Source organism: Elephas maximus, chromosome 11, assembly GCF_024166365.1.
Source record: "Elephas maximus indicus isolate mEleMax1 chromosome 11, mEleMax1 primary haplotype, whole genome shotgun sequence".
Lineage (NCBI taxonomy): Eukaryota > Metazoa > Chordata > Mammalia > Proboscidea > Elephantidae > Elephas > Elephas maximus.
The window spans coordinates 66,104,014-66,117,132 of record NC_064829.1 but is presented as its reverse complement, the minus strand read 5'-3'; the positions used below and the strand labels follow the sequence as shown (position 1 = coordinate 66,117,132).

The following is a 13,119-nucleotide window of genomic DNA, read 5'->3' as shown; positions in this document are numbered from 1 at the left end:
CCACAGTCAGGGCAGTAGTTTCGTGTGGTGGTGAGGCCCAGTACTTTCTTCCTGAGATCTCCTCTTCCTCTGGTGGGTCTTCCTTGAGAAACAGGTATGCAAAGGCAAGCAAAACTGAGGGCTCTCACCCACATCAAGAGTTGACTCTGAAACGAAGTCTTGGTTAGTAGCCGTCAGCAGAGACAGGTTCTCTCCTCTTCCTTCAGAGCTCAGGCCTGGAGCTTGGGAAACTAAAACTGGTGCAGGACCCTGTTGTCTATGGGCAGACCTTTCTCAAGAGGAGAATGGGCCAGCTGCTAGGTCCTCAGAGGGACACAGAGAAGCTGGGGGAATTGGTTTACCCTCTACCCATACCCATCATCTGCCAGGCATTCATCTTCTCTTAGGATTCTAAAATGGGGGTCGGGAAGAGTCTAAGACCCCATCCTCCAAAGGCCCACTCACCCTCCCAGAGCCTAGGAGCCAGTGGGGAGGGGGCCAGCTGTCTTCCAGACCGGAAGGAAACTATCCACACTCTTGAGTTTCTGTACCTGATCACCTGACCTAGCTTACGTGGTTTTAGGAGAGGGTGAGGGCAAGTTTCAACTCAGAGCCCAGGCCGGGAGTCAAGGCACCCTTCTTTAAGGAGGGCTGCTGGTGGAACAATGATGCCCCATCTCTGGGGGGGAGAGAAATACCTGCTTATTGGTGGCCACACCTTAAAGCAGAAGAATGCTAGATTTCTTTTTCTCTTTGCCCTTCCCTTCCTCCTTTTTCACATTGTTCTTGGAGAAAGAAAGAAAACACTTGTTTCCTTCCAGACGGTAACCTTTTCCTGAAAGAAAACCTTAGCTTTCTCGGACCAGAGGAATTACAACTTCAAAAAACCCGGGGCAATTTAGCTCTCATCCCTCCTGTACTCCTGGGCAGCTATTTCATTCTTTCCAGTTGAAATTCACCTTAGGGTTCCTTCTATGAGGAACAAGCCACCATGGGGGGTGGGGAGTGGGGGAGCTGGCGGTCAGGAGAGGGCAGTAGAGTCCCCCACAGGTGGGAAGAAAAACTTAAAAGTTCTTTCCTTTCCAGTCCATGCCGACTTCTCAGAGGAGACCCTCCCTACCGGGGCTGGGTCTGAGTCCCTGGCAGACCAGGAGTGGAGAAAGTTCTCTCCGGCTGGTGGGAAGGGGTAGGGGGATGCTCCTCAGTTCGGTTTCCTTCTTTTCCTCCCCAGCCAGGGTAGGAAACAAGATTCTTCCCTGCTTGGCCCATTAGCTCACAGCAGAGCCGGCTATCCCCTTCTTTGTTCGTGGGGCCGCCTTTAATTGTCCAACTAATCCATCTGCGTAGAAATTCTGTGAGAGGGACTTACAGTACCAGTACGGCAGACACCGAAGGGATTCGCAGTTCGGGAAGCGGCACTCTTAGCCGGAGGCTCCAGCTACGTCATTTTCAAACTTGGGCTTGATCGTTAGCTTAGAACTGGACGGAGACTGAATTTCGAAATCATCAGGGCTTTCCTGGGCGGGCTTTGAAGAGAGGTTTCCCCGAGATCTGATGGACCACATCCGCGTGCGGGACGGTGGCGGCGGGGGCGTGGGGGTGGGTGAGGGTGGGGATGGGGGTGGGGGTGGAGGTGGGGTGGGGGGGCGGTGGTGAGGCCAGGAAGACTAACTGGGTAGACTCGCAGCTGAGCCACCCGGAGACCGGTAGCTGGGAGCGCGGAGGGAGCGCCGGGACCCGGCAGATGGCAGGGAGCCCTCGGAGGAGGAAGCGTCGGGGAGGAATGACCGGCAGGGGCCCCACACGGAGGAGCTGCCTGGGACTTAAGCTAGGACCTGAGCTGGGGCAGCGAAGGGAGCACAGGGAGCTGGGGCGCTGGCGAGGGCTCTGCTGGGAAGAGCGCGCCGTCGGGCTTACTGGAAACGCGCCGGATCAGGTTCCTGATCAATGAAATCTGGGTCCACACGTTTACGTTATTGTTGCCAGCATTAATGCTCTTTTAATCTTCTAAACATTATCAGCATCGATCTCCCTCCATATACACATTTGTTTGAGAAAGTGACATAACCACACGGTGGAAAGCCTGGAATAAAAATAAATGCACAGCCTCTCCCTTCTAGGGCGCCTGGCTGCTCCCGCTCTGCTCCTCCGTGGTCCGCTCCCGCCCACCTGAAGGCGTAATAGGAAGGTGTTCTGGAGGCGCCAGGGGTTCGTCGAAGCAAGGACAGTACCAAGCTTTTCAATTATTAATCCGACCAGCCATCAAGCGAAAACAACTCCTGCTCTGTGCCGGCGTGGCTTGCGTTCTGCCTCTCAGGCTCGCATGGGGAACTAAGCGGCGGGGGACAGGTGGGCTGGCCCCTGAGCTGTAAGCCCAAGCTGAGGGAGGGAGTGGTTGGGGCGCTGCGAAAGAGGTCCCCGATCCCGCCCCTCGGAGGTGCTCTTCGGCCCCAGGAGCTCGAGGACGTCCTCAGCGCCGCAGGAGACACACACACACACACACACACAGGGTGACCTGGCAGGACCTGCTGCAGACCGCCCCGGCCAAGTGCCGTGGCTATGGGCACCAGGTGGTCCAGGCAACATCTCGGCGGGTTGGTTAAGGGCCCAAACTGGTGGCTGGGAGCTGCTGCCTGGGCAAGGGCATGAGTCTGTGTGCTAAGGGGATAGAGGTAGGCCGCCTGGGCACGGGACTCCTGACTCACTGGAGACCTGAGGCTTGGCAGGAAAGGGGGGCCGCAGGGGACCCGGCTCTGTCTTCCCTGCTTGGAGACCACCCTGGCCGCCAAGGATTCGATTTTCCTCCACAGGGACGTCCATCCAGGTTCTGGCCTAGGTACTCTCAGTAACCCCTCATGCTCGGTTCAGAAGCCTCTTGGGTTCAAAGCCTGAAAGTGTGCTCAAACAGTGGGAATTTGTCACTGCTTACCGTGTGGGGTGCCGGCTTAGGGGACCGCCCAGGAGGCCACACTGGGCCCATTTGCAACCACTTCCTGCCCACACCACCCTTTCAGATCTAAGTGGTGCACCTGGAGTCTATTTTCAGCAACATCTGCCCAGGCCATTTGAGTTTCTCCCTTAGGTTTGAAATACCACCTTGGGCTGTAGACACACTGAAGCTGCCAGGAAGGAAAGCCGTGGAGACCCAGTGAGGGAAGAGAGAAAGGACCTACTTTTGTCCTGATGGGTTGGAGTTCACTTGGAGAGAGGTTTGTGGTGCTAACCCAAACCAGACATCTTAGTTCTGAGGTGCGGCAAACCCCTGTCTGACTGAGCCTCCGGAAGCACTCAGAGGAGCCCAAATGGGGACAAGAAAGGGAAGTTCAAAGGAGACGGGTCTGGGCAGAATCCGGGGGGCTCGGGGATGTGAGTCAGCCACGAGCGGCCCAGCAGATCCAGATCCGGTGGCTTGTTTAACCCCTGGGGCCGAAGGGCAGGGGCCTTCAGAGCCTGCCTTGTGGGGATTCCGATCGATACTCCTGGAAGGGAAGGCCTCCGCTTTTCTTCTCCATTTGCTGCTGTCCCCTAGTGCTCCTGAGCACATAATACCTACTTCCCAGGCCCAGCTTCTGCGTCAGCATCTGAAAAGACTGATCTACTGACCCCAAACTGAACAGCCTCCTATGTAATAATAACCACTCAACACACTTGTAGTTGCTGATAAAATGGCCAGATAAAAAGGCTAAAGCTCTTGTCCCTTTTCAACCCAGGATAATAAAACAGACACACATTTGAATGCTTGAGCAAAGTGGGGTTCTCAGCAGGAATTTCCCATTCCCTGGAGGGGCTGGAGGGGGCTTTCCTGCTCCTGCCAAGGCAGCTTCAGAGCTCATAGAAACAAGGCTTGGGCCCAGCTCTCTGAGGCCTGCCAAGGGACTACCTGGGATGCCACCCTCTTCCTCCTCCCGGTAATACCAGGGGCTGTTGTAAAGGCTGAAGGCTCTAAAAGGCAGAGCATTACTTTCCACATGACTTTCAAACCTACACAGGCAAAAGGCATGCTTTTAGAAGCTCTGTCCTTTGCAGGACAGGCATGAGGGGGCGGCAGCGCTCTGAGTTGGGCCCAAGTAGAAGAGCTGTCATTTTCCCTTTAACTGTACCCACAAGACCAGCTGCCAAGTTCCTTTTGGTCCCTTGTACCCAGGAAGCCAGTCAGTACTAGAGGTCCCCTGATGGGGGGGAGCTGGGGGCTTTTACTGAGGGCCTAAGACAAAGGGGTACCCATTGTTCAGAATGACCAGTAGGCACCCAGTTTATTTTCCATCTACTTATTGCTTAATCTTTGCCAAAAACTAAGAGCAAATCAGAAAATGGAGGGAAAGGATGAAGAGTAAGCTAAAGCAGAAAGAATGAAAATTTCCAAATCCAGACAAAGGTGTTCAGAGCCCACTGATTCCGGGGAAGCTCTTTGGGGAAAGTGGTTTTGTTTTGTTTTTACCTTCTTGGATCAATATTGCGGGCGATTACTGGCTGGAGATTGAAATCCTGCAACAGCGGGCAAAGGCACAGGCTGTCAGAGCGGAAACGCCCCCTCCCCAAACAGCTGACCCAGCCTCAGCCCCAGCCCCATAGAGCGTCCTAGTGTGCATCCCACCAGCCATACTCGGCGGTGCGACGACAGCCAGGGAGAGCCAGAGTAGGAACCTGACGTTGCCCCTCCGGAGGCGCACTGTACGCGGCTTGCTCGGAACCCGCGTGCCCCCATATCAAGTCTATGCGAATTACTGCCACCACGAATAATTCCCCCAGATCGCCCACCGATCTCGAAAGATTGCCCCAATCCCAAAGAAGCGACCCATGGGCCTGCAGTAGGGTATTGTGTGTCCTCCGAGGTGGGGGGGTGCGGGGGAGGGGATGGACACTTCGCCCCCGAGCCCGCGGCTGAGTCCTGGGGTCAGCGCAGTCGCCACGCGCGCTGCACAGGGTCTGTGAGCATAAAAGCGCGCAACTGCGTGCCAGTCGCAGCCACTGCTGCTGCTTTCCCTCTTGCTCCAGCACCCGCAGCCGACACAGGAGATTTCTGTGCTCCAAGAACAATAGAGGGCTGTACCTCGCGGCTCGGCCGCTAGAGGAGGCACAAAGAGCCAAGCTTGGCTCCAGAACAATGTAACCAGCGCGTCTACTCTCCCCTCCCGCCGGCAGCCCAGCCCTCCCCGCTGCCGCGCTACTCGCACAATCAGCGCCCGCTTAATGCAAAGGCGGAGCTTGCAGCCCGCGGCAGAGATGCATTAACTAACCTGCATCTTAATTTCTTGGCACATCTTCCGCGAGCGCCTAACCTCTCCCGGAGTCCCAGCAAACCTCGACAAATCCTAGCAAATGCTGGGAGCCGGGCAAAGGCGGCCGGCGAAGTAGGCTGGACACTCTCCACTCTCTACTCTTCCCCTGTCCTCCCAAAGCCGGTGAAGGTGGCAGTCCCAGTCTTCCTCCTTGAGCCCTTGCCTCGGAGTGGGCAGGAGCACCAGCGCTAGCCCTAGCCCGCGCTTTCGGTCAAGCCCGGGCAGAAAGTCCCCGCTCCAATCCAAAGCCGGAGACCGGCTTCGGGAGCGCTGTTGTGTCCTAGCCGCCAACTCCCGTGCGGGGCGAGGCTATGGCTCCTGCCTGTGACCAAAGAAGTTTGCCTGAGGTGGTGGGTAGGAGAGCGGGAGCGGTGTTTTTCCCTTCTAAAGAGCAAAACCCCTCAACTGTCTTCATATATAGACTTAGGAGCCTGGAAAACGAAACTGTATTGCTAAAAAAAAAAAAAAAAGGTTCATGTGCACAGGGCTTAGAATAAAGGCAGTCCCCATCTCCTTGAGTCCTGGAAAGAGGGCTCCTAGCAGACAACGCGCACCCCCACTTCACCTCCCACTACTGAGGAAGGTCGGAAAGAGAAGGCAAACGTTGGCTCATTGGGGGAAAGGGTAAGTGAAATGAGTAGGGGGTCGGTCAATGAAAGCTCGGGACGTGGAGGGAGGAAGAGAAGTAAGAAGAAAAGAGAGAAGAGGAAACGGAAAGAAGAAGAAAGAAGAAGTATATAGAGGAGAGGCGGACAGAACCTAGAGAAGGGGCTGGGCGCTATGACCCCGCCACCAGCATCGGGAGCCCTCCCCCCAGCAGCCTCGTGCCCGGGACTGCCAGGCTTACCTGCCAGGCGTAAGGCGGACATGCGCTGGAACTCGGGCTCCTGCAGCCACTTCCACATCCTGCGAAAGGTCTCCCTGCCAGATTTGAGTTTACTCCACGGTTTGGGGTTCCGGAGCAGGTCGGAGAGAGTCCCCTGAGACCGGCACAGCACCCTCTGCGCGAAGATGGCCTGCGGGATGCTGTAGCGCTTCAGCTCGGCGGTGATGCGCTGGGCCACCTCCTTGGTGTTGATCTCTTCCAGCTGGCCCGACGTGGCCACCTGCGAGCCGGACGAGGACGAGGGCGGCCGCTCGCGGCTGGGCGCCAGCACTGGCCCGTGGGACTGAGCGTGGCCCGGGTGGTGCAGGCCGTTGAGGTGCGACATCATGGCCGCGGGCGGGGTACCCAGGCCGCGGGACAGGTGTTGCTCGCCGCGGGTCAGCATGGCAGTGTGGTGAGCCTCGAAGTTGGGGCTGAGCATTTTGTCGTGACCTGGCGGCCCATAGTTGGGAAGGCTCTGCTGCGCGTTGTGCAGGCCTCCCAGCCCGTTGCCCAGCGGCGTAGCGGCCAGCGGGGACAGGCTCTGGCCCATGCCGGGCATCTCCTTGTAGGGACTGTAGAGGTTGTTCATGGCCGGGAGCCCGCGCTCGTCGCGCATTAGGGTGAAGCTGCCGCTGACGTTGCCCGACAGGCGCTGGTGGTGGTGGTGGTGGTGGTGGTGCGGATGGTGGTGCGGGTGCGGGTGGTGGAACTTGTCCGACACTGTGGAGATGGGCGGCAGCGGCTGCAGCGGCGTCAGCGTGGTGTAGGTATTGCTCATGCCCATGCCCGGCGGTGATGAGTCGCAGGACATGCTCATGGCGTGGTGCAGCGGAATGGAGAGCTCGGGCCGGTAGTCGCTGCCGTCCAGGATCGAGGCCATGCTGGTGACCATGGCCGAGCGCGACGCCGCCGCCGCCGCCGCCGCTGCGGTCCCCAGCTCCTGGTGCGCGGTTGGTGGCGGCGGCGGGCCCCGCAGCGAGCCGGCGGCGCCGCGACCCGCGTGGTGGGGGCTGGGGCTGGCCAGCAGCTCCTGCTCATGGCCGGGGCCCCCGCCGCCGCCCCCGCCGCCCCCGCCGCCGCCCCCACCGCTGCCGCCGCCGGCCGGCCCGTGCAAAGTGCTCAGACTTTCCATTGTCAGCTCCGGGTTCATGGCGCAGCCTTCTAGGTCTTTGGTGAGGCATCGATAGGCGGTGTAGGCAGCCTTCATTCAGTCCATCGGGGCCCGAGGGCGGCGGGGGCGGCGGGGACTGCCGGCGGGCTGGCGAGGCGCGCGTGGCTGGCTCGGCCGCGGAGCGGGAGGGCGCGAGTGCGGGAGGTGTGTGTGCAGGGGCGCGTGCGTGCGGTGTGCGCCCTGGGCTGCAGGCGGGCGGCGCGCCCGGGTGGGGGCGGGGAGGGGGTGGACGGGGGGTGCGTTCGGGAGAGGGGCGGGGGCAGGAGCAGGGAGGGATCACCGGGCCCCGCCGCTCGGGCCGGCGCGCTGCCTCGCCATGTCCGAGCCCGCTCCAGCGCCGACGTCTTCTGTTTGGGTGAGCTGGAGCTGTCCAGAAGGGCTCTGCCGCTCGCCGGAGCAGCCAACCTACCCTCCCGGGTCTGGGGCGGGGCCGCGCCCGATGGGCGTCGCCAACAGCCACTCCATGGCCGCGCCTGCTTCGGGGGGCGGGCCTCCTGCAAACGACCGCCAATGGCTGCCTGAGGGCGGGGCCGCGCGTTTCATGTTTGGCTGACGGCTCGGTGCCTTTTTTTCCTCCTTTGCTACTGGAATCAAACGTCAAGGAGAGGGAGGGAGTAAGAGGGAGGGAGAGCAGGGCAGTGAAAGAGAGAGGCGAGTGTGCGAGCCAGGAAGGGAGATTGTGTTCAAGATGACGCGCTGTTTCCTCCCGGGGAGCTGCGATCTGGGGCTAGGGGCATCGCTTTGGTTCCCCTTGCCGCGCCCCAAAGCTTTCCTGGAGGCTTGGAAGCCGGGAGGAAAGGACTCCTCTGGGTGATGTGAAAACAAACCCAGTGCCCTAGCAAGCCAAGACCCGAGCGTCCTTAGCCAGGAGCAAGGAGTTTAGCCTTTAATATGTTGGCGTTAATGTATTCTAATGCACGGTAAATTCCGGAGACTGGGGCGTGCATAATCTACGCGGGAGTGGAGCTCCCGCGGCCGCGCCACTTGCGAGCGCAGCCGGCGGAGGAAACCTACCGACCGCGGTGTGCTTGCAAAGTTAACACAATAACATCATTTAATTATCCGGCGAGCCCATAAATCTCCCAGTTAGGAGGCTTCAGAAGGGCCTCGCTAGATTGCAAAACAAACCTGGAACTCCGGGAGCTGCCGATGCAAGGTGACCAAGTGCTGGCCCCATCCGCGACTTGGAAAAAACCGAGAGAGTATCGAACCGGATGGGGGAGGAGGGGGGCGATATTGCTAGTGCCAACAGTGAGAGCGAACTTCTGCTGGGAGCAGGAAGTATGCAGAACAGCCGGGCCGACGCTCGCGGATATATCCCCTGAAACGCGCGCGCGCGTGTACACACACACACACACACACACACGCGCGCGCGCGCACATACACACCGCTTCTCTCCAATACCCGGAGAATAACGCCGGGGGTTACTGCTGTGGGTAGGTGACATGGGCCTCCGCTGACATCTGTATATTCAGTCCCTGTTTCTGAAACGACTAGTGCCCTGGCGAACTCAAAAAGGCTCGCCACCACCCGACGCTTTAAAAAGTGCTCCTTCGTGCTCCTAGAATTTCCGTTGTTTGGCAAACCCGGGTTGGATAGTGGGAGTGGAGCGGGGGAAGATTAGGAGTGGGGAGCTGGAAATTTCTGCGGCTGCAGGAGGGCGTTGGGGAAGGGTGATTGAGGACAGCCAGAGAAGCCAACACGCGGTATTGAAAGCCTGAAGAGTAACAGATTCTTCCAAAGCAGGTTGCGCTCTGTTTGCCTCCGAAGATTCAAGCTAGCTGAGGTTGCGCAGATGTTGCCTTTGTTTAAACAGACAGTAATTAAGGACAGGGTGGACATAAGTTTGAGAAGCGTGACCTATTTTCTTTTGATCAGCTGTCAAAAGAAGAGCAGGGGGTCTCCTTAAGACAGCCCCCTCCAACCACTTCCAGCTGTTAAAGAAAACTTGATAAGGAAACAAGGACACAGTCTGGAATACTGTGTGTGCCTTCTTGGCGCTACAGAAAGGTTTAATTCATTTGGAAAACAGTCCTTAGTCTCAGTAACCTTTTATAGCTGCCCTCCTCTCTCCTCCAGCAAAAACTCCCACATACCCCATACTGTCGCATGAATGTACAGTGACATTATTCCTAGATCAACTTTACAGAGCTGTGGCCACAACATTGCCGATTATTCTTTCAAATAGCTCCTTCTCTGTGACATCAAAGCTCTGGGTAGGAAAAAGGCCGATCCCCAGCTTCGCTAGACATAGTCTTCTGGCCGCTCACATCTTTAATGTCACAACACCAGTCAGGTAAAATAATTCAGTTTCCTGGTTTTCTGCCTTTTTTTCCTTTGTCCGCTGCCTTCCACCCTACCCCCCTTTCCCCACACCTTGCCTTATATGTGATGACGGGTCACTTGGGATAATTTGAACCAGTTAATGTTTGAAATACACGCCGAGTTGAATAAAAGTTCACTGCAGTGCAAACTCCTGTTGGTCCAAGAGCGCTCGGTGACTGAAATTGGGGCAGGAGAGGAACAGGGCTGGGGAAGAAGGCATCTGATGTGCCCCAGGGCTAAATGCAGCCCGCGCTGCCCTGGCCTCAGGCTCCAGCAATGGCCGGTGACCCTGAGCTGGAACAACGGCTAGGCAACCGCCTCCATACAGCACCTTAAGTATATAAATTTTCATTTAAATCATTTTTAAATAAAAAATTTCAAGATAAATCTGCTCCTGGGGATTGCATTTCGGTGTCCCTGGGAGCAGTCACGTGCTGGGGAGTTGAAAGGTGAGTTGCATATTCTTGCTGCCTCCCTCCCTCCCTCCCTCCCTCCCTCCTCCCACCGTCCCTCCTCTTTGCCTCGATCAATATTGCCGATCTCAGGGAAATCGTGAAATCGCATTGGCTTCTTTGTGTATAATTTCATTGGGCTAGATTAAGGCAGATTTTTCACATGGTGGTTTCAGGTTTTATGTTTCGACCCAAAACCCATTGAAAAGGAAAGCGGACGTCCTTGCTTCCTCAGCACCCTAGTTTTCATGGAATTAGGCTTGAATGCCCTTTCACCTTTCTAAAAAGGAAAAATAATATTTGTTTTCTACTTCCAGAAAATTTTTAAGAATATCAATACTAATAAAATTTTCAAATATGCTCTGAAATATCTTTTCTGTTTCTTTCTGCACAGTTCTTTAAGAGAATAAAAAGGGTTACTCTCTAACTGTTACTTGTTTAGCACTCATACTCTTCCCTTCGGAAGTTCTGGGACTAATAATTGTTTCTTTTAATTCGAAGTATACTCCTGCTGCCTCCCACCACCACCCCAGCATTTGATTCACAAACAGACTGGACAGAAATTTGGTATCATGAGTGCTATTTCACGACTATTACAATCTGAACAAACAGTTGCACCAAGCATTGTATCAGAGCAAGATATCCACCCTTTAGCATACCACATTCGCAGGTCCAATTTTCTTCAAGATCAGACACTAAATGGGTCAAAAGAAGCGTCAAAATGAAATACAGCTTCAACAACAAAATTTAGGCTGTGGCATTGTAAAACAAAACAAAATAACATCTGAACTCGAATTATCAGTTGCAGGAAAAGACTGAAAATATTTACCATTACAGCTTTTCATACATATTTTCACATTAAAAAAATTTTTTTAGACTACGAGAAGGAGAGAGAAGTGCAGATTCAGTTAAAACAGAAGCCCCATAAATTATTCACGATTAAAAAAAAAAAAACACAAAACATCACTAGTAAACCCAATCTGGGTAAGGGGCCCAGCAGCTTTGTTTTTACTAAACAACAAGCAATCGTAGCCCAAATCCGGGGAAGAGGGGGAGCTGCTTACTGCTACCCAAAGTGCTCAAAATCCCTTCAGGTTTTGTGCTGGACAGAGCACGTTTGTGCTACAACTAGGTTTATCAGAGGAATACAAAAAGACATAATGGTGGGTTGATTTGGACTATTTTATTTTTGTCCTTCCCCAAACCATCTGGCGTGTGAGTGTAGGGTATTGATCAGGCTCTGTGAGCTGCAGACCCCATGCCAATCCATAGCGTTTCTGGCAATCAGCGAGGCCCGTGAATTGCAGCTGTCTGTGCAGCTCCCGAACAGAAATCTTCAAAAAAAAAAGACCCCCCCCACCTTATCAAACACATCGTCGTTCGGGGGTAAGTCAATATCATTTCTTTGTCATTCGTGAGCAAGGATTATGCAGGAGAAAGTTTATGTTGTCTCTTATAGCTGCTACTGCGCCTGCCTTTTTTTTTTTTTTTTTTTAAGAAGGAGAGCAATTTTCTAGCCATTGAATGGTAATGGTTTTCCAGAAAGGCCTCAAGCGTTTGTATGAATCGGACAACAAACGCTGTTTCAATATTGTGGGGAATTTTAAGAGAAGGAGCAAATTCTTATGTTGCTATACACAAAATAATAGTAGTGATAATAGAAGGTTTCTTTTAACCACGGAGAATTTTCTCCCCTTTTCTCGGAGCCCCTGGTGATGAAGACAGTGCAAGTCGCTGTGGTTACACATGCAGATGGACGGTGGGTGCTTGGAGGGAAAAGCAGCCTTCGAACTGTGGCTCTTTGATATCTCCATTAGCTTCAATTTTCTGCTGTCTGAAAGCTCAGACTGGTTGAGCACAGGCAGAAGAAAACTAAAACCGAAGCGCAGCCTCAGAAATTCCTTTGGCTTCTCTGCTCAGAATTTTACTGACACTTTTCAGATTCCAGTTGGATCTAGGAAAGAAAAAAGAAAGAAAGAAAAAAGTTTTCTGGGTGGTGAACCTGAACAGGTCCTTTTTCATCTTCCTCCTTCCTATCACAAGATCACAAAATCGAAAACTTCGCGGTAAAGCTGGCAGGGACTGCCCCCCTAACTTTTCTGTTGACAAAGGACACTTTCCATGCGCGGGTGTGTGTGTACTGGGGTTTATTACTATTCCCACCACCCTCACCTGGCCTCTTAAGAAAATAAAAATGGAGCTACAGGAGCCCCACCCGCCTGATGGCCCAAGACTAGCGACTGGACTGTAAGGGGAGGAGAAGGGCCAGCAGTGCAGGATGGCTGAGCTGGAACAAAATCCGTAACTTCCTCAGTAGTTCAGGCACGGGGAGTGGGCGGGCTTGGGGGAGGGGAAGGAGTATGCCCCACCTCAAAGATCGTTGGCACCTGCTCCAGGGACAGCCAGCCTAGAGGGCCAGCCGCAGACGGAATCCGGAGCTTGCCCAAGCTAAATTGTTTGCGGATCCACCTGCCTAATCTTAAAAAAAGCCAGGGACAAGTTGGACTGACCCTGATCGCCCCCTCTCCACCCCCATAGGTGGGGGCCTGTTGGAGTTTCGTGTCCTCGGGGACCGCTAGCTTCTCTATCCTTCTCTCTGTGTGTATCACACACACGCGCGCGCACACACACACGCGCACACAAACAAGTTTCTTTCCTTCTCCCCTCCCAGCCCTTTCAGGGGCTCCCGCCCCTTCGGAGGAATTAGGGGCGGCAGTAGGTGCCCAGGCCTCTGATCCGGACAGGCGACAGCTGTCCCGGGCTGCGTGCGCGAGTGCTGCCCTTCCCCCGAATTCAAGGCCCACCGCAGACCCTCTCTGGGACTTCCGACTCTCGTTGTTTTCGTGGTCAGTGTGCCTGAGGAAGCTGATGGGAGAAATTACTTTACTCTATGGGGAAAAAGTAATTCAAAAAAGTGGAAGAGAATTTGAGATTTGTAGCCTGCGGAGACCAGAGGGCTTTTTTGGGGGGGGGGGCGGGGGCGGTGAGGTGGGAGGTTTGCACAGCTCTTACTGGAACACAGATTTTTTCCCTGAAAGAACGTTG

General features: G+C 54.9%; 1 protein-coding gene across 1 annotated transcript in view; it reads right to left on the bottom strand.

Annotated features, from left to right (window-relative positions):
* Positions 1-7,333, bottom strand: part of ONECUT2 (one cut homeobox 2) — a 45,185-nt gene extending 37,852 nt beyond the window's left edge. Inside the window, exon 1 of the mRNA XM_049901844.1 lies at positions 6,106-7,333. Coding sequence (XP_049757801.1) covers positions 6,106-7,333 — 1,228 coding nt within the window. The remainder of the gene's footprint in view (positions 1-6,105) is intronic.
* Between the last annotated feature and the right edge of the window lie 5,786 nt (positions 7,334-13,119).